Source organism: Eulemur rufifrons, chromosome 29, assembly GCF_041146395.1.
Source record: "Eulemur rufifrons isolate Redbay chromosome 29, OSU_ERuf_1, whole genome shotgun sequence".
Taxonomy (NCBI): domain Eukaryota; kingdom Metazoa; phylum Chordata; class Mammalia; order Primates; family Lemuridae; genus Eulemur; species Eulemur rufifrons.
The window spans coordinates 38333721-38354120 of NC_091011.1; the positions used below are offsets into that span (position 1 = coordinate 38333721).

The 20400-nt window shown below is 36.2% G+C and overlaps 1 protein-coding gene across 2 annotated transcripts in view; it reads left to right on the forward strand.

The window, feature by feature from the left end:
* The first annotated feature begins 2542 nt into the window (after positions 1–2542).
* VWDE (von Willebrand factor D and EGF domains) overlaps positions 2543–20400 on the forward strand; it is a 67926-nt gene continuing 50068 nt past the window's right edge. For both annotated transcript variants that reach the window (XM_069462075.1, XM_069462076.1), the window contains exons 1-3: positions 2543–2751; positions 5493–5677; positions 10257–10488. In XM_069462075.1, the coding sequence (XP_069318176.1) occupies positions 2694–2751; positions 5493–5677; positions 10257–10488 (475 nt within the window). In that variant the 5' untranslated portion in view covers positions 2543–2693. The remainder of the gene's footprint in view (positions 2752–5492; positions 5678–10256; positions 10489–20400) is intronic.

The following is a 20400-nucleotide window of genomic DNA, read 5'->3' on the forward strand; positions in this document are numbered from 1 at the left end:
TCTAGATGTATATGAAGTAGATATATCATGGGTAAAACATTTTTTTATAATGTAGATTTTAGGACATGTTATTTCTCATCTCACCTTTGTTTTGGGCTTCTGTCTTTTCTCTCAGCCTATCAGTTTTCACTGCTTGGCCACACCAATAACCAAATACGGTAAGTCCTCACTTAATGTAGGTTCTTGGAAAGTGACTTTAAGCAAAATGACAAAATGAAACCAATTTTACCACAGGCTAATTACTATGAACAAGAATTAAGTTCTTATGGCATGTTTCTGTCACAAAAACATCACCAACTTCTAAATAAAGACCAGAACACTTCTAATATTGAACATTGAAATAAATGTGAGCTACGCATACATTTAAGAGAGATTAATAAAAACAAGTAAGATAATTATTTACCAACTTATTCCAGTTCAGGTTGGGTGAGTGGCCGGAGCCTCTCCCAGCAGCTCAGGGCTCTAGGTAGGAACCCACCCTGGTCAGGACTCTATCCCATCGAAGAATGCACTCACACACACTCCCACACTCACCGAGACTGGGACTATGTAGACACACCAACTTGAACATGCACATCTTTGGGATGTTGGAGGAAGCTGGAGTACCTCTTTAATCTGCATGCAGACATGGGGAGAATGTGCCAACTCCACACCCAGTGGCCCCAGCCAGGAATCAATTTTTTTTCTCATCAAAATTATGAATAAAAAACATTGAACAAAATGACCTGATGTACATCTTAGCTGCTGCTTCTGAGTGTACTTGTGTTCAGCCCAAGCAAACCATAAAAGCAATCTTACCAATTTTACATTTCTGGGCAAGGGCTCACTCATTTGGTAAAACATACATGGGATAAGGAATCCACACATTACATAAATACGTTTTTCTGTAAAGGTACTCCAAATTGTGCAGCACACAGTGTTAGAGTAATGTGAGAAATGGTGCACTTTTACATAGTAAGATATAAGAAAACGCATAATTAAGTAGAATTTCACTCTTGTTTTAATGACAGAAAACTATTATATTCATTCTTAATAGCTACTCTGGACCGGACACTATTCTGAGTGCTCTCTCTCTACCCCCTACCTTCTGCTCCTCTCCCACGGGATTACACATACTTTGATTCTTAAACTGTATGGGGTAAATATTATCATATCCATTGTACAGAAAAATGAAGAGGAGTTGAATGTGATGTTCAAGGTTACATAGCCGGTAATTAGGTAGCAGATCTAGGATTAGAGTGCAGGTGTCCTTAACCCAGGGTTTGTGCACTTAATAACTGTGTCTTTCTTCCCCCTGAATTTTTTTTTCCACTCAAACAAGCCCATTATAATTTTGGAAATGAACCTGGCAAGAGCTATTTCCTTTTCCCAGAAAATCGTTTGAAATTTTGGGCTGATAGGCTTTTCTTTCCATTTAAGCTGTTGAATTTACTAGCTCTTGGCTTTATTTCTTCTTCCCTCAGACATTCTTATTATTTTTCTCTCAGTGATATTTCCTACATTTTACAAGTACCATCAAGTATCTATAATTAAGATAACATTCATCCATCATTTTTCTTCTTTTCAAAAACAAACAAAAAAAAAGGAATCTTATACCAATCTGTGGTTAACCTCATTAGATATGTGTTAAACACCATTTTTTATTGCTTTTGTTTTTCACACATTTCTGTAACTAATAATTAGTACGTTCTTGTGGATCCAAGCTACAGACACTTGAAAAAAATTCTTAAATTGCTTTTAGTTTTTTCCATTTTAACTCACTTATATGGAGAAAAATTGGGATTTGGTACAAGTCTTTTGTAAACTCAGGTAAAGGCTTCGTGAGGGCCAAGTCCCAGGTGATGGATAGGGGGACTCAAGGGCTGAGACGGCCAGAGAAAAACTAGGACAGTGAGGTTTCATTTCGATACATAAAAAGATGTAGAATCGTTGAGAAAAGGACCCTCTGCCTCTTTAGAGGCAACCACATCTCTGAAGACAACTCCATGGATTGGAAACCATCCCCAGGGCAACCTTGAGAGTCGTGCGGCCACGTGCTGAAGGATCTTGGGTCACCACTGGGTCACCAATGGGTCACCAATGGACAGCTGAGAGTGCTCTGGGCATCATCAGCGAGAGCATCTTCTGAGAAGCATGCTCGGCTTCCAGAGCAAACTAGCACCCCCAGATTATGCGGTTAGGAATCGAACTGCAATTATAGTCAGGGTATTGCCCCTTTCAACAGATCATTGAAAGGCTTCTTTAATTGAAGGTCCAGCTCAGCAGTTTCTAGGATTACCAAGTTTTTGTAAAGCATCTGTTAAGACAGTAAGACTCTGCGTGCCAAACTACATGCCAGGAGCTTGACCCCTGGCTGTGTGACTGCCGGTGACATCCAGGGTGATGTAGCCACAGCCAGGACGCGCTGAGCGCACCGCGGTCTCCCAGGACAGGTAGGGCGTGGCCTTCAGGCCGGCGGGCAGCCAAAGCTGGGAGGGAGGAGTCGCAGAGGGGCACCGCGAAGGTTCGCGTCTCCGTTTGTGGAAAAAACTGGCTGCGCCCCAGAGCAAGGACGTGTAGCTTCACTGAAGACCGAGCAGGAACAGACTCAGAAAATCCAGAGAGCGCGGGGCTGAGGGCTGCGGTGGCCCCATCCCCTCGGCACCGGCGGCCGGGGCTCTGCGACGCCTTCGGTCCCATCCGCGGCAGCAGCGATGCCCGGCGGAGCCTGGGCGCTGGCGGTGGCGCTGATGCTCCTGGCCCCGGGGCAAGGTCGGCGAGGTAGGGCGCTGGCGGGTGGGGGCGCAGGGACCCGGTCTGGGCCATAGGGTTAGAGGGCTGACTTCTCGGATGACGAGCGGAGCGTCCCTGTGCGTCTTTATGGCCACATCTGATGTTTGCCCCTCACCCACCTCTGCTGCGTCCCGCCGCTGCCTTTGAAATGGTCATTTTACATCCTGGGGCTCTTCAATTTTGCGCACAGGCCGTCGTGCCTGCTCTCCTTCTCTAAGACCCCTGGTTGGTTCTGGGTTCTGTTTTTGTTTGTTTGTTTCCTGCTGATATCCTGCTCTTTAAGGTCCTTTTAATTTACTACAAGAAACTTTCGCTGGATCTGCCAGGTATCCTAGCAAGGGGATCTAAATGATCAGAAAAGAGTTCAGTTCCAAACTGCAAGATTTCTACGTCCTCCCCCAGCCCCGGAAATAATTAATTGGTGAATATTTTAGCCCTACAATAGATCACTACGTTTTGTGTACTGCATTATATTTTTGTATATCTGTTAGAATCAGTTTTGCTACTGTAAAAGAGATTCCTATGGAGAGAACACTCCCCTTCCACTTTTTAAATCCACAACAAAGAAAACTTACTTCAAAATACAGTGAAGTTTACAAAACAACGCTCATTAGCCCTTCTGCTTGTTTTTGTGTTCATACAGATAGGAATATTAAATGAAAGTTGTCTTGCTTTTATATTGCAAGTTTTCTTATGCTTTTCAGAAATAAATCTGATCTGTGGCAGCTTGAAAAAATTATGTATCAATACAACGTTTTATGGATAATGGTTCAGAGTATAGTTTTGTCTTATTGTCTTGTTGATCTTAATCCGTTTTACTAGTGTAAGTTTGCTTTGGAAAAAAGGAAGGACAAGCAATCTCCCATGTAAAAATTTAAAAAAGTGTATTAAAACTTAATTTATTGGTTATTTCCTGAAATGATAAACGTGGACAAGGCATCATTTATCTGTGCCTTCTTTGGTTTACTTACAGTTTCAAGTAGGTCTTTATGATGAACTTTAAAAATACTATAATGACATGTTACATATTCATTCATTACTGTTAGATAAATTTTTACAGAAAAGAATTGAGGAATTGATTTTGGTTTAGAAACTCTTCTGTAATTTAAAATTATATAATAAATCTTTGAGAGGTTTTTTAGTTAGATAAGTTTTTTTCACAGTGAAACTTAATAATGATTGAATTGTTTCTTTAATATTTCTATTTCATAGATGCCACCTTTATTATAGTGTTTTCCTTCAACAAATATAACATATAGTATTTGGAGATTTTCTACCTACTGTGTCAACAAGATTCCCTGGTATCCAAATAAGGACAGTTCCTTGTGGTACTTATTATTTCAGTAACTTGGGAGCAGAGAGAGGCACCTCAAACAAGAGCTGTATTTCTGGGATAATTCTGTTTTTATTGCCTACTCTTCTCTCCTCTTTTAATACTGAAAAGAGGACATTTCTGTTCTGCCTCTGTGGATTTGAAAGAGAAAGTATCTCCCAGGCCAAAAGACTGCTCAGAAAAGTTTCCCTAAAAATCAAAACAAAACAAAATAATTTACAGAATTCGTCCTTTGTCGATGGTCTTTTCTCATTTTTCTTTCAGAACTGCTACCCTCTACCCCATTCCTTTTCCTGTGCTTAGTAGATAAAGAGGAACTTCCAATATCTTAGCTAAAAGAAGGGAGGAAAAGCAGGAGGGATCCAGGGAGGGAGGGAGGAAGGAACGAACAAAGGAAAGTTTAAAAACTTTTTATTCTTTCCTGCATCAAGAATGCAGAAAACTTCAGAATGAGGGCGCTTTAGGAAAAGTAGATTGACATTAAAAGATTAGTTCAATTCATTGCATTCCAGGATCTGGCAGAGATACACTGTTCTGGCTACTTTGTGGGAAAGTAATGTTAGGTAGGGATCAAATCTGCAGGTGGTGGGTGTAGGCCAGGAAGGTGGTTCCTAGCGGCAGAGAAACCGGGACCAATCAGGGGAAAGGACCACAGGAAAACGCAGAACACCTGATAATCATTTGGTAATCGTGTGGTATCCCACACTTCCTGTAAGCCCTCCCCCAGACCCGGCCAATAAAAAGAAACCACCTGGGAGTCCTTAAGTCTTTCTCCACTCGTGGAGACTGATCCGTTCCTCTCTCTGGAATGTATTTTCACTTTGGGTAGCTTCCTTTTTTACTTTCACTTTATATAGTTTTTTTCTTTTCTGTAATAAACTTTGTGTGGGATTGCTTTGTATTTGTGATCACTCAGTCATGGGCTCAACTTGGTACCTGTACTCACTCTTGACACTGGGAACCGAGAACCAGAGAATATGGACGTAGACCTAACAGTGGAGGGTCGGTAATGGCATTCAGATCTGGAGGCCCAGGGAAAAGGGAATCCTTGTAGGGCCTGTGACTGGAGATGGTCAGAATACACAAATCCTGACACAAGAGCAACCACTTCTATTGGTTGATCAAATTAAATGAAAATAAAGTTGTTAAAGCTTATGTACCTCAAAAACGCATTCTGAAGAGTGTTGATTTGTTTATTGTATTTATAAATGCAAGTTAAGTCACCTTTGACTTACTAAGAGACTCTGACATTTCAGATGGTCTCTATGTGCAATAGTGGGTTTATTTGCTTTATTTTTGTTTTTGGAAACAATTCTAATTGAAGACTGAACTAAGTCAACTAACAAAACACATTATATAAAATCACTTGTCTTTCTTTCCTTCCTAGCTCAGGAGTGCTCTCCCGGGGGACACCAGTTTCTTCGGAGTCCGTATAGAAATGTCCATTTTGACTCACTGCACCTCCAGCAGTCAGCTGTTCAAGAGCTGATATGTGACCATTCCCTCTCCCCCGGATGGTATCGATTTCTCATCTTTGACAGACCTGCTGAGATGCCAACCAAATGTGTTGAGGTATTTCAACTCCTTAAGAACTACATGTACTTTTCCTTATTTTTAAAATACAAATATTGAATCTTCTTACAACCAATTTATTTCTCATGCTGAAATATTATTTTAATTTTGTATCAGATTGAGTTAATCCAAAGGAGTTTTCCTATGTTACCTCATCTAATAACAGTAATAACAGTAATAAAGTTATGCTCCATGCAGTCCACGAGTGACTTTACCTACAATAACATATATAATTTTCACAAGTCTAGGGTACTATTTGTCATCATTATTTCCATCAAACAATGCAGGAAACATGCACAGTTCTCCTAGAGTCACTCAGTTTGCTGGTCAAAGAGTCAAGTTTTGAACACAGGTAGTAATTCTCCAGGGCTTAGGTGCTTAACTACACATAGCCTGCAACCAGTAAAATGCTGTTTATGTCAATTGCTGCCTGACACTGCCATTCTTAACTGATGGCTGGAAACCTATAGGCTCAGCACCTCCTATTCCAAGACTAAAGAGAACTCAGCTTGGCGGAGAAATCTCCAAGTGTTTCCTGGTCCCAACCTGGAGACTGCATCTGCAGAAAATTCAGTACCATGGAGCTATGTGGTCTCATTCCATGGAAGCTTCCTCTTCAAACCCACAATTGTGCAGACAACATACCGTGTTTTTCTTTATAGTTGTGAATACACAAGCATGTGTCTTTCAAACACATCACATTTAATTTTGTTTACTTTTGAACTTTTATACATGAAATCAAATAGGATGTATTTTTCTGCAACTTAACTTTTCACAAAGTTTACTCTCCTGACCCACAAGATATGATAACGATTCTTATCATGGCAATGCCTTGTTTAGTGAACTAGTCCAAGTGGCTTCTTTCACTCAGGGAGCTTTGATGAATACATTGGCTTTCAAAATGCTCCAAAGAATAAGCACATAAAGATGGCCAGGCGCGATGGCTCATGCCTGTAATCCTAGGTGGCCAAGGCAGGAGGATCGCTTGAGCTCAGGAATTCAAGACCAGCCTGAGTAAGAGCAAGACCCCATCTCCCCTAAAAATAGAAAGATTAGCTGAGCAGTGTGGTGTGCACCTGTAGTCCCATCCCAGCTACTTGGGAAGCTGAGGCAAGGAGTTGGGAAGCTTGAGCCCAGGAGTTTGAAGTTGCAGTGAGCAACAGCACTGTGCAGTGCTATGATGTGATGCAGTGATGACAGCACTGCACTCTAGCCCGGATGACAGAGTGAGACTCTGTTTCAAAAAAAAAGAATAAGCAAAAGAAGAGTAAATGCAAGACATGGTTTCTTGGGTATTCCTCGGCTAGCTTGCATTCCTTTTCTAGATACTCCTTGAATTTCTATTGAGAATTTACTTACCCTTAGCATGATTTTCCAATGCAAGTTCCACCAATTCATTCACAGTCTCCATTGAGCTGATGATACTGTCATTCAATAGACATTATCTCTACTTATGACACTTTTGACCAGTTAGCCTTTAAATTCAACTCCTGTTACTGCTACCACATTTTTATTGACATCAGCTTAAAATGAGACTAAGTCTCAATCTGTCCAAAGACGAAGTGCATCAACTCAGCATCCTAAGTTATAGGAACAAAATGGTAAGGGAGGGTTTTAACCTAACATTTATTTTGCAACTGATATTATACATTCCCTACACTGGTGGACATTATCACCTATGTAAACTCACTAGATCTCTCAGTGATGCTAGTGTTACCTCATTATGAAGAAGTGGATGTACACATTGAGTTTGTATCACATGACCAACGTCACGTACCTGGGGTGAGGCAGCACCATATGCACTGTCTTCTATAGCATGAAGCCTTCTCCATGTGTCTCAGCTGACTTGTTTCCCGAGTGAGTTCTGGCACAAGCAGTGTTCAGTTGTGACAGGTGGCTAATACAGGCACTAAATAGGTCCATTTTGTGCTTGCCAAATTACTAAAGGTATTTATCATCATGCACACTTTTACTCTAGATAACCATACACTGTGTTGGGTGTGATTTTGTTCTTTAAAGTGATTTCGTTTTAACCTAGAGGACAGGCAGCTACTATTGACCCCTGGAGTGAGACCATATCATGTAAAATTATATCTTGCTTTCCCTATTGTTGTCCACATTTTATGAATTTTGCAGAAACGGGAATTATTTTCCTCTTAGGCAATAATGTAAAAAGACGTCAGGAAAGACATTCAAATTTTGACAATGTTTAATTTTAATTTATGGCTCTGTGGTTAAATCTTATTTTCTCTTTTTTATTTGCTTATTTGGCACTTTTGTGACATTTCATTGGTAAGAAACTAAAAAAAAAATCAGAATTTAAAAGTGAAGTTCAAGAAAATTGGAGCAAATTCACTACATCTTTAAATATTTGTGTTCCGTTCCTTTGACTAAATTAGTTATAATTGATTCTAGAACCTCACACAAACGCAAAGGGGAAATGGTTTCCGTGGCTGTTTTCTGGGAGATCAGCTAGCATATGACCATGCTGTGCTGTGGTGTTCTCAGGCCTCACCCTCGCATTCCCTTCTTGAACCAAGACTTTAAAGCATTCAACTGGGAAGTCAATAGAATTTTTTTTCTCTATAGTATAATACATGTCTGTTTAAATAAATTTCTATTTGTGATGTTTAAAGTAATACATGTGCATTACAGAAAACTTAGAAAACAAAGAACAGAAATGGGACATTTATTCGCAATCCATCCACACAGTCATAACTACCATTAACATTTGCTATTGTTTCCTCTTACTTGTATTGTTTTGTAAGGTTCACTCTATATGTTCAGTTGCATAACATACTTTTTTTCAGTTACAGTTATAGCATTAGCATGTTCCTATGTTATTATAAATTCTTTCATAGAATTCTTGAAAATAATATTCTGTCATAAGTGTGTGCTATATTTAAATCATTGCCATACGTGTGCACATTCAGGATTTTGCTATAAGTAATTTTTCAATTATCAAATGTACATAAAATTATTGTTTTAACTTTAGTCTGTTTAGTAAGATTGATTTTTTATAAAATTAAAATTAGTGAAGTTTAATGTCTTTTTGAGGTTTTGACAATATAATTAAGTTGTTTATTTAAAACATAATGATAATTTGTAATTCCAATAGCAGCAGATAAAAATACCTTTTCAAAATTAAATATTCTTATGTATTCATTAGGCATCTGTATTTCTTTTATGAATTATGTGTTTGTATACTTTGTCCATTTGTAGTCTTAGAGGTTTTTTTTTTTTTTTTTTGAGACAGAGTGTCACTCTGTTACCCAGGCTAGAGTGCTGTGGCATCAGTCTAGCTCACAACAACCTCAAACTCCTGGGCTCAAGCAATCCTCCTGCCTCAGCCTCCCAAGTAGCTGGGACTACAGGCATGTGCCACCATGCCCGGCTAATTTTTTCTATATATATTTTTAGTTGTCCATATAATTTCTTTCTATTTTTAGTAGAGACGGTGTCGCTCTTGCTCAGGCTGGTCTCAAACTCTTGAGCTCAAACAATCCACCCGCCTCAGCCTCCCAGAGTGCTAGGATTACAGGCATGAGCCACCACGCCTGGCCAGTTTTAGAGTTTTTAAATGGATAATATTCCATGGTTAAAATAAAATAAAAAATATAATAATATGACAATAAATAACATGGGAAATATATTAGTTAGAAGTAATTTTCTCCTTATTTAACTTTTATTTATTTTATATTTTTAAAATTAATCCTATCTATCAATCTTTTCTCTATGATTTTTCCTTTGCTTTTAAGCATGAAAATAATATTGGGAATTATAATCTGGTTAACAATTATTGAACTATTGCTATGTGGAAGTTGCATTATATACATTATTTTATTTGTATCTCACTGTAGGACCTTGACATGGGTACCACTATTCACCTAACACAAAAGAAAAGAATTTTGAGTGCCTTACCCAGGGTCATGCATTTAGTATGTGCTTGGTTCTTACCAAATTATATATAGCTTCTCCTTATTTTTCCTGGATTAATTTTCTATTTAACTCTATTTTTCATCTGGAAATGACTTTGATAATTGGCTTCAAATAAGGCTTTAACTTTATTTTTTCCAAATTGCTAAACAATTATTCCATTGCCAGATTTTGAACAATCCTTTCTTTTTTCCTGATTTTTGTTGCCTCCTGAACTATGCATTAACTTCTTATATATACTATTTCTAGCAATTGTGCAAGAAATTTCTCAGATCAGTTTGTCTTTGTACTCTATGTTAAGATGAGGTCAGATCGACTTATTTTGTCTTAGAATGTATCATCTATTTTAGCAAATTATCCAAGACTGAATTTCTCTTCTTTACAGTGCGAATGTAACAAGTGGAATACAGGTATTTACATTGAATATATTATAATATATAAATAACGAGGTGTCTACCCTTAAAATTAGTATTCCTTACAATTACTTTTTCTTACATAGTTCAGGTTCAAGTTATTAGATTTTTTAGAAATGATGGATAATTTAATATTTTAAAGGCTGTTTAGAAGAAAACACAAAGTTGATATATCTACCATGTGTGAAAATACATTGGATTTTCAACTTTTGTTTTCTCTGATGCAAAAGGTGAACCACTGTGGAACTCAGGCCCCCATCTGGCTCTCTCTGAGGGATTCAGAAACACTGCCGCCTCCTGGGGAGATCAAGCAACTGACAGCTTGTGCCACTTGGCAGTTTTTGTTCAGCACTAGAAAGGACTGCTGTCTCTTTCAAATTCCGTTGTCTGTAAGAAACTGTGGGGAATTTTTTGTGTACTTCCTACAACCCACTCAAGGATGCATGGGCTATTGTGCAGAAGGTAAGAAAACATCAATAATACACATGAACTGCTAATTATGAAACTGTGTGTTCATGTGTTTGTACTATCCTCTGGACAGGTTGTATTGAGCTAATGCAAATCTCAGTAAGAGACTTGGTCTACCATTATTGCTAGATTGAAGCTAAATTTCTGTCTTAAATTGGCCAGATTTGTTTAGAATTCTTTGCCAAGATCTTAAAATCCTCAATGAACCTAATGATTGTGTGTTAAAAATTCTTTTGTTTCCTCAAGCCCTTTCACCCTTTAATTAAGGAATGAAGAATGGTGAGTAAAAATTATCATGAAAATATGTACTTTATATCATTTAATCTTTCATTAACCAACATTTATTGAATGTGTATCTTGTGTCAGGAATTATTTTAGGCCTTGGTGTTACAGTGATGAGCAAGACAAAAAGAGAGAAATCAAGGACAATATCTAGGGTTTTTGCTTGAGCAACTCAGATGGGAAAGACTAGGGTACAAACACATCACTGTGGGGAGACGGGGGATTCAAGGGCTTTGTTTTGGTATCTAAGAGGGGACATGACATATGCAGACAGAGAATACACATCAGCTTCATGAGCATGACGCTGACCATGGTGTTGACTGGGGATGTTGTGGAATAAAGATCTTTGCTGGGAGCTCCTGTAACACTCCATCATAGAGCTTCCCACAGATAATTAATAAAAAGTTTTTGTTTTCTTTTCCTCTGTACTCAACTATGACTATGAACTCTTTGAAAACAATGTGCCCTTTATATCAGGGTCTCATGACCTGGTGTCCTGAACAAAATAGGGATTCACCAAATGCATATCTGGCCACTCGTTTAGTGGAAGGAGTAGCCCAACTCCTCCGATGCAAGAAGCTCAAAACTACATAATGACAATTTTTGCTTCGACTGTTAAGATAATAGTGAAGCTAATAAATGGGGAATTTATCTTATAGGTTTGGGAGAAGGGTGAGTGTGCTCATGTGTGACCAGTTATGGAAGGAAAACAACCCCCAATGTATTAATATTATCTGGGCTCAACCATATATGTATAGGAGACTGAAAAATGCTGGGAGATAGTGCTGTAGACCAGTGTTATCAAAGTAGCAAACACTTGATCCATCAAACAATAATTATTTGGGTAACACTTATGATGAACATTTTTGTCCTGAGGTTGTTAGGTTTTCCAAACTGGCAAACCCTGAATAACACAGATACAGCAAAACAAGTAATATAATTTACTTGGGTATTATGGTAATTAAAATGAAACATTGTCTTGGATTTTAATAACCAAATATATATAAAATAAATATCCAATCTTAAAAAACATTTTGCTCATCATAGCTATGGAATTTGAACCAGTAATGTTACAACAGTTAATTCCTTTAAGTTTCTAGCTTTCTTACCTCTTGAAAATTTGTCCTGATGCCAGCAAAAAAACTTAAGTTTTCTCTTATGGTTAATTATTTCTTTGAAAATGTAAAAGAACTTTAATATTTGGGGGAGTTTGTGACACATTCTTTTTCCTTAACAACAATGACAAGCACCCCATAATATTTCCAAATGACTTCTAAAGTTGATGTAAATATAGCATCATTGGCTAAAATCTCTAAGCAAATAAGACATTATTGTCTACATGACAACAGAGACTGAAAGATAATGTTCTCAACATATCATTTTATTATTTCATTGTTTTTGGAATATATACTACATTTATGAAAAATAAAATTGTTTAGATTTGCTTTATCATTCATTGCAAGGCAGTAATTGTATCTTTAAAAAAATGATTTAAAGTTATTGTTTACTAAGATGGAAGTAAACTTATACAATTTATTAATTTGAACAAATATTTATCGGCATTATTTCAGAAGTATAATAATCCACTGATTATTTCACACATGTGTGCTGCTGGAGGCATTCCTTTTTTCCAGCCAACAGGGCAAGTCCTTCTAGAGGAATGAACAAAACAAATGTGATCCCTGCCCTCATGGCACAGAATTTTCATGCAATTACAAATTGCAATTAATGGTATTAATAAAAAGATTAAAAATTGCTGTAGAAGAGAACACCGGAGGTGAGGAAAGGATGTCATTAGTAATGAGGTGCCACCATAAGGAGCCTCTTCTGACAAAAGGGCATTGATGCTGAGAGCTGGAGGGTAAACAGCCCTTGGTCAAAGAGTGAGGGGAAATGGCAGCAGCAGCAGGTGACAGGCCCTAAGGCAATACGTGTACGTTGTGCCTACAGGAGTGAAAGCAGGACAGAAATATTGGATCTCAATGTGTGAGAGAGAGCATTATGGGACATGAGTATGGAAGGGCAATGAGCCTGATCATTTAGAGAGTTCTGCATTTTATCCTCTGTGCATTGAGAAGACTATGGAGAATTATCCTGAGGGAATGAGCTGGTAAATCTTCACAGTCCTCACAGCCTGTTTATTAAGAAAGGGCAGCATCTGCTCAGTTTGGTAGAGCTAGTGCCATTCATTGGGAAGGAGAAAGTCTGAAGAGGTTCATCAGCCTCATTAGGTAGCCAAGATGAGATATTTTGAAAAAATTAAAAAATATTTTTCAGTACTCTTATCATAAAAAATAGTTAATTTTTGTAAAACTTCCTGTAATACTACCAAAATGTTTGTGGAAAATTCTGTTTCATGGAAACACCAATGATTTACCTACGTTAGTTTAAGAAACACTGACAACTATTAAAAATGAAAACAAAACTTTCACACCAGAGAATACCGTAAAATACAAATAGTCACTTCAACAGAGATGTTATTGTTTACATTGAATTTTAAAAGTAATATCTAAAATTTGCATTTTATGACGCTCCTTCAAAATTTAAAATATATTTCTTGCTTTGTTAATGTCACTACTACCCACTCATTTTCTCAACCTTGAATGTTCAAAATTACCTCTTTTATTCTCCACATTCAAATCCTCCACATATTTAGGGATAGGGAATTTCTGGGAGACAGTTGTTATTTTTTATTCTTAATGTATAAGTTATTAAGCAGACTTATTGTCTTCTCTGATTTACCAATAAAAGCTTGCCTGGAAATACCATTTAGAACTTGAATTAGACTGTATAGATAGCAAACAAAAATGACTGTCACTTAACCTACTTCAGAGTTTCTTTTTCTTACTTACCAAGTATCTGGAGCAGGTATTCACTGCTGATGGTGATTTGGCCACTTTACAATGTCAGGCTGAAGTCTCTGTGATTTGCTAATCTTTTCCTTCATGTTGACAGGATGAAGATCCAATTTTAGCCTTTTTATCTGCATTTTAGACAGGATAAAAAAGAAAGCTCAAAAGGTGAAGGAAGGCTTGTGCTAACTGAAACTTACTCCCTTTTAAAGGGCTTATTTGGAAACAGCCTTATCACAACTACTTTAGAAGCATTTTCAGGCTCGTCTCTATCTTCAAAGGCAGTCTGTCAAATGTCGCTTTTTACTTGGACATATTGCTGCCTCCAGCCAATATATCTTATCTTAGAAGCTGTATATTTACTTTAAAAATCACCAACAGTAAAAATTAGAGAATAGGATTTCACTTTAACAGTATATTCTCATGAAGATTTTTTATTATAATTCATATATGTACATTTACATAATTTATTTATCTGTAGAGATTTTGAAAAGCCAAATAAGAAAAGAAACATTAATTCATGATCATACTTAAAATCAAAGCCATTCTAACAAAAATATGTATATATTGGGAATGTTGTATCTTAAGGAGAATCCATGGAAATATATATATTTTTTACATTTTCTGTATTTCTAGTTCACAGTTTAGTTAGGTCCTTATAGTACATATGAGGTGGCATTGTGTTCATTAAAAGTAGGCTATTAAAGGTTAAAAATGTATATGATAACCTCTAAAGCACTCACTAAAATAAAACAAAACATTATAGCTTATCAACCAAAAAGGGTCATAAAATGGAATCTTAAAATATGATCATTTTTTTAAATGCAGGAAAAGATGAAAAATGGGACAAAGCGCTGATAGGATAAATAGAAAACAGCAACATGGTAGATTTAAACCTAACAATATGAACAATCACATGAAATATATATGATTTAAACACCCCAATTGAAAGGGAGAAATTGTCAAATTGGATCAAAAAGCAAGACTCATAGGCTGCTCATAGAAAAAACTTACTTCAAATATAAAGAAAAATTAGTTCAAAAATATAAAGCTAGAATAAGATTTACCTAGATAACATTAATGGCAGGAAATGTAAATTGGCTGTATTAATATTAGACTAAGTAGACTAGAGGGCAAAGATTATTGCCAGGAAAAACAAGGATCATTTCCTAATAATAAAATGTTTAATTTAACAAGAGAACATAATTCTAAATGATTATGCACCTAATAACAGATTCAAAATACATGAAGTATCTACATTTATTATTAGAGATTAACACCCATCTGTCAATAATTGATTGAACATGTAGAAACAAAAACAGCAAAAATGGATACTAGAACACTTTACCAACCAACTTGATCTAAATGACATGTAGAGAACACATCACAAAACAATAGTAGCATAGACATTCTTTACAAGTGCATCTGAAACATTTACCGTGATAAACCACATTCTGGGCTGTAAATTAAGAAAATTAGAATATTTGATAAAAATTGAAGTTGATTAAAATTAAAACTCACTAAACATCTATACTGGAAAATAAGAGAGGTCACAGATTAAAGACCTCAGTTTGTACATTTGGAGACTAGAAAAAGAAGCACACATGAGCCTCAGAGTAAGAAGATGAAAGGAAATAATTATCAGAATAGAAATAAATGAAATAGAACATACTAAAATAACAGAGAAAATTCAATAAAATCAAAAACTTGTTCTTTGAGAAATTCAATGATATTGATAATTCTCTACCCAGTCTGATCAGTAAAAAAGAGACAAGACAGAAATTACCAATATCAAGAATAAAAGTGGTGATACAACTACAGATTCTATAGATATTATAAGAACGAAAAAGAATTGTTATCAACAATTCTATGCCAATACACTTGCCAACTTAGATGAATTAGACAAACTTCTTAAGACACACAGACAACAAAAGCTCACTGAAAAATAAACAGATAACCTCACTGGCCCTATAGCTATTAAAGGAATTATATTTCTAGTTAAAATCCATCTCACAAAGAAAACCCCAGGCCAGATGGCTTCAGTTGGGAATTCTTTCAAATATTTAAGGAGGATATATTACTAATTTTACATGAATTATTCTGGAAAAATGAAGAGGAAGGATTACTTCTAAACTTCTGTTCGTTCAGCGCTACTCTAAAACTAAAAGCAGAGATAGACATTAAAAGAAAAGGAAACTATGAGATAATATCTCATGAATATGAATGCAGATGACATGATCATCTTTAAAATATCCTATGGAATCTACAAAATAGCTACTGGAGCTATTGAGTTTAGCAATGTTGAAGGAAAAAAAGACAAACATAAAAATCATTTATATTTCTTTGTACTAGCAATGAACAATCAGAAATTTTATCTAAAAATATCTAGTACCAATTGGTGTCGTTCCCAGATTTGTATTTAGGTGATGATCAGGGAAACCAATTTTCTGGTGAGTACATGTGATGCTTGTTTTTCCATTCTTGGGATACTTCACTTAATATAATGGGTTCCAACTCTCTCCAGGAGAACCATAGAGATGTCGTATCTTCATCATTCCTTATAGCTGAGTAATATTCCATGGTATACATATACCACAGTTTACTAATCCAATCATGTATTGATGGGCATTTGGGTTGTTTCCACATCTTTGCTATTGTGAATTGTGCTGCTATAAACATTCGGGTACATGTGTCTTTGTTACAGAATGACCTTTTTTCCTTTGGGTATATGCCCAGTAATGGGATTGCTGGGTCAAATGGCAGGTCTACTTGAATCTGTTTAAGATACCTCCATAATGCTTTCCACAGGGGTTGCACTAGTTTGCAGTCCCACCAGCAGTGTATGAGTGTTCCTATCTCTCCACATCGACGCCAACATGTGTTGTTTTGGGTTTTTTTGATAAAGGCCATTCTCACTGGGGTTAAGTGATATCTCATTGTGGTTTTGATTTGCATTTCCCTGATGATTAGAGATGTTGAACACTTTTTCATATGTTTGTTAGCCATTTTTATATCTTCTTTTGAAAAATTTCTATTCATGTCCTTTGCCCACTTTTTGATAGGGTTGCTTGATTTTTTCTTGCTGATTTTCCTGAGTTCTAAATAGATTCTTGTTATCAGTCCTTTATCTGATGTGTAGTATGCAAAAATTTTTTCCCATTCTGTAGGTGGTCTGTTTATTCTCTGGACTGTTTCTTTGGCTGTGCAGAAGCTTTTTAATTTAATCATGTCCCATTCATTTATTTTTGTTGCTGCTGTGATTGCCTTGGGGGTCTTCTTCATAAATTCTTTGCCTAGGCCAATGTCTGTAAGAGTCTTTCCTACATTTTCTTCTAGAATTCTGATTGTATCACGCCTAAGGTTTAAGTCTGTTATCCACCGTGATTTGATTTTTGTGAGAGGTGAAAGCTGTGGGTCCTGTTTCAGTCTTCTACAAGTGGCTAACCAATTCTCCCAGCACCATTTATTGAATAGAGATTCTTGTCCCCAGAGTATATTCTTTCCCGCTTTGTCAAAAATTAGGTGACTATATGAGGATGGTTCTATATTTGGATTTTCTGTTGTGTTCCACTGGTCTGTGTCCCTGCACTTGTGCCAATACCAGGCTGTTTTAAGAACCACGGCCTTGTAGTATTGTTTGAGGTCTGGCAAATTAATACCTCCCATTTTGTTTTTGTTGCTTAAAATTGCTTTTGCTATACGGGGTCTTCTTTGATTCCATACAAAGTGTATAATTATTTTCTCTATGTCTGTAAAGAATGATGTTGGTAATTTAATAGGGATTGCATTGAATCTGTAGATAAAAAGAAATTGCCAGTTCTTGGCCTCGTTTCAGCCCTGCTATTTAAGTTACTATGTGGTTTAGGGTAAATTATTTAAATTCTTTCAATGGAATAGAAATGGTGGTACAACTACAATGAGGCTATATTGCACATTTAAATTCTTAATTTAGAAAAGCAACTTAAAGGAAATATAGAGGCATGATTTTGTTTCATTTCTATTTGACTTAGTTTGTTTTCAGTGTATTTAAGATGAGTTGAGACTAAACATATATATTTCAAATATGGTAGTTTGCTCCACATTTGAGGCAAGGTAGATGAGAACCCCTTGCTTATTGGTTTCCTCTCTCAGACTTATTTTTCATGTTCTAGAAAATAAAGTGCATAAAATTGTGGAAATATGAAGTTCATTAGATCGGGAGGGGTGTATTTGTAAGGAACAAAATAAAAGTTCTGGTGAATTACAAAAAAATAAAAATAAAAAAAAAAATCTAGTACCAAAAATATAAGACACTTAGTAATACCTATGGCAAAATATGTGTAAGACCTATACAGTGAAAGCTACAAAACTTTGCTGAAAAAAATTATAGAAATCTAAGATAATGGAGAGATAAACCATGTTCATGAATCAAAAGACACAATATTAATATGTCAGTTCTCGTCAAATTAATCTGTAGTTCCAAAATAGTCCTATGAATATCCCAAGACTATCTCATGGAAATTGACAGATTCATTATAAAATTCATCTAGAAATACAAACTACTTATACCCAAAACAACTATTACAAGGAAAAAGAGTTTGACCACTTATTCTACCTGTCTTCAAACTTATTCTAAAGTTACAAGAATGTGGACAATGAGGTATTTGCACCAGGATACACAAAAAGATCAATGGAAAAGAATAGAGTCCAGAGGTAGACCAAGACACATATACTTAGCTGATTTTCAACTCAAGAACAGATCTTATTCTATGGAAAAAGGATTATGTTTTCAGCAAATTGGATATCTTTTTTTTTTTTTTTTGTTTGAGACAGAGTCTCGCTGTGTTGCCCGGGCTAGAGTGAGTGCCGTGGCGTCAGCCTAGCTCACAGCAACCTCAAACTCCTGGGCTTAAGCGACCCTACTGCCTCAGCCTCCCGAGTAGCTGGGACCACAGGCATGTGCTACCACGCCTGGCTAATTTTTTCTATATATATATTTTTAGTTGGCCAGATAATTTCTTTCTATTTTTAGTAGAGACGGGGTTTCGCTCTTGCTCAGGCTGGCCTTGAACTCCTGACCTTGAACAATCCACCCGCCTCGGCCTCCCAGAGTGCTAGAATTACAGGCGTGAGCCACCACGCCCTGCCCAAATTGGATATCTATGTGCAAAAAAAAAAAAAGAACTTTGATTCATATCTCTCATCAAAATATACACAAAAAATCAAAACAACCTCACAGTAATCAAAGACTCACATCTCAAATACAAAACCTAAAAATTTAAAGCTTCCAGAGAATATTTTCGCTTTTAGGTGAAAATATTTGTGTCTTAGGTTAGACAAATATTTTAAACATATAACACCAAAATTATGATATATTAAAAAATACAACTTGAACTTCTTCAAAATTATGAACTTTTATGCTTCTGATCTTTGAAACACACTAAAGAAAATGAAAAGAAAAGCCATAGATAGCTTAGGATTAGTTCATACATCTAATGAAGAATTGGATTCAAAATATATAAGTAACTCTCAGAACTCAATAAGAAAACAACTTCATAATAAGATTTGAACAGACACTTCTCCAAAGACATAATGGTACATCACGTTAGAATATAATTTGGCAATCTCTTAGAAAGTAAACATATACTTCTCATATGACTCAACCATTTTATTCTTTGATATTTACAAAGAGAAATGAATGCATATGTCAATAAAAAGTTTTCTACGTGTATGTTCAAAGGAACTATATTCAAAATAGCCAAAACTAAAAACAACCTACATGTCTATCAACAAGTTAACAAGTTATGATAAGCCCATACAATGAAATACTACTTCCCAATAAAAAAAAAAAACATTGATAGACCCAAAACATGGATGAATCTCAAACATTTATGTGGAATGAAATTAGACAAAAAATACATACCGTACAATTACATTTCCATAAATTTCTGTAAAATGTAATCTAAACCTAGTAACAGGGCAGATGAGTTGCTGCCTGTGAATGTGGAGGAGTGGCAGGTGGATGGACTACAAAATGACACAGGGAAACTTGTAGAGGTGATGGAAATGTTATTTTGACTGTGGTTATAGTTTAGTGGGTGTATTCATATATCAAAACATCATAAATTGTACTTCAAATATGTCCAGTCAATTATACCTCAATAAAGCTATTAAGAAAGTGAGAATACATTGATGTCTCTCCAATTACAGGTTTTTGCTCCATCCTCTTCCTCTTCTCCATATCCTTCACTTGTTTTCTCTGCTTAGACATCTTATGAATCTTTACTGCTTTGTAATGCAGATCAAGCATCTCTTCTTTACAGCTTTCCTTGTGTTAACTCAAGCTTAGCTGTGCAACCCAGCAGTGCTCCACTACTGAAGTGTTGTGCATCTCGCATGCTTTGAAATTAGTTTTCTACTTGTTTGCTTCCTTTCTTGTCAAGTGCTACTTTATGATAGTTTAATGATTGCCATATGTTTGAATCAGGAAGAAACAAAACAGTTTGGAGCCAAAATGGCTTGTTCTTTCTTTGCTAACAGTTTCTAGGGATTCTTAATTGTTTAATCCTGGGATTAAATCTTTTAGACAGGGTGCTGACTGCATTTCTATAAAAGCAACCTGGAAAAAGAAATAGTAGAAAGAACAAAAGACTAGAAGAATCTTCAAGTAAAGATGAGACACAATTTTATGGAGTGCTTGGGCAGGAGAGTAGTGTATTTTCGCCCCATGTTTTGTAGACATACTACATTCTAATATATCAATGAATTACCAAGGAACTGGCACCAAAACCAA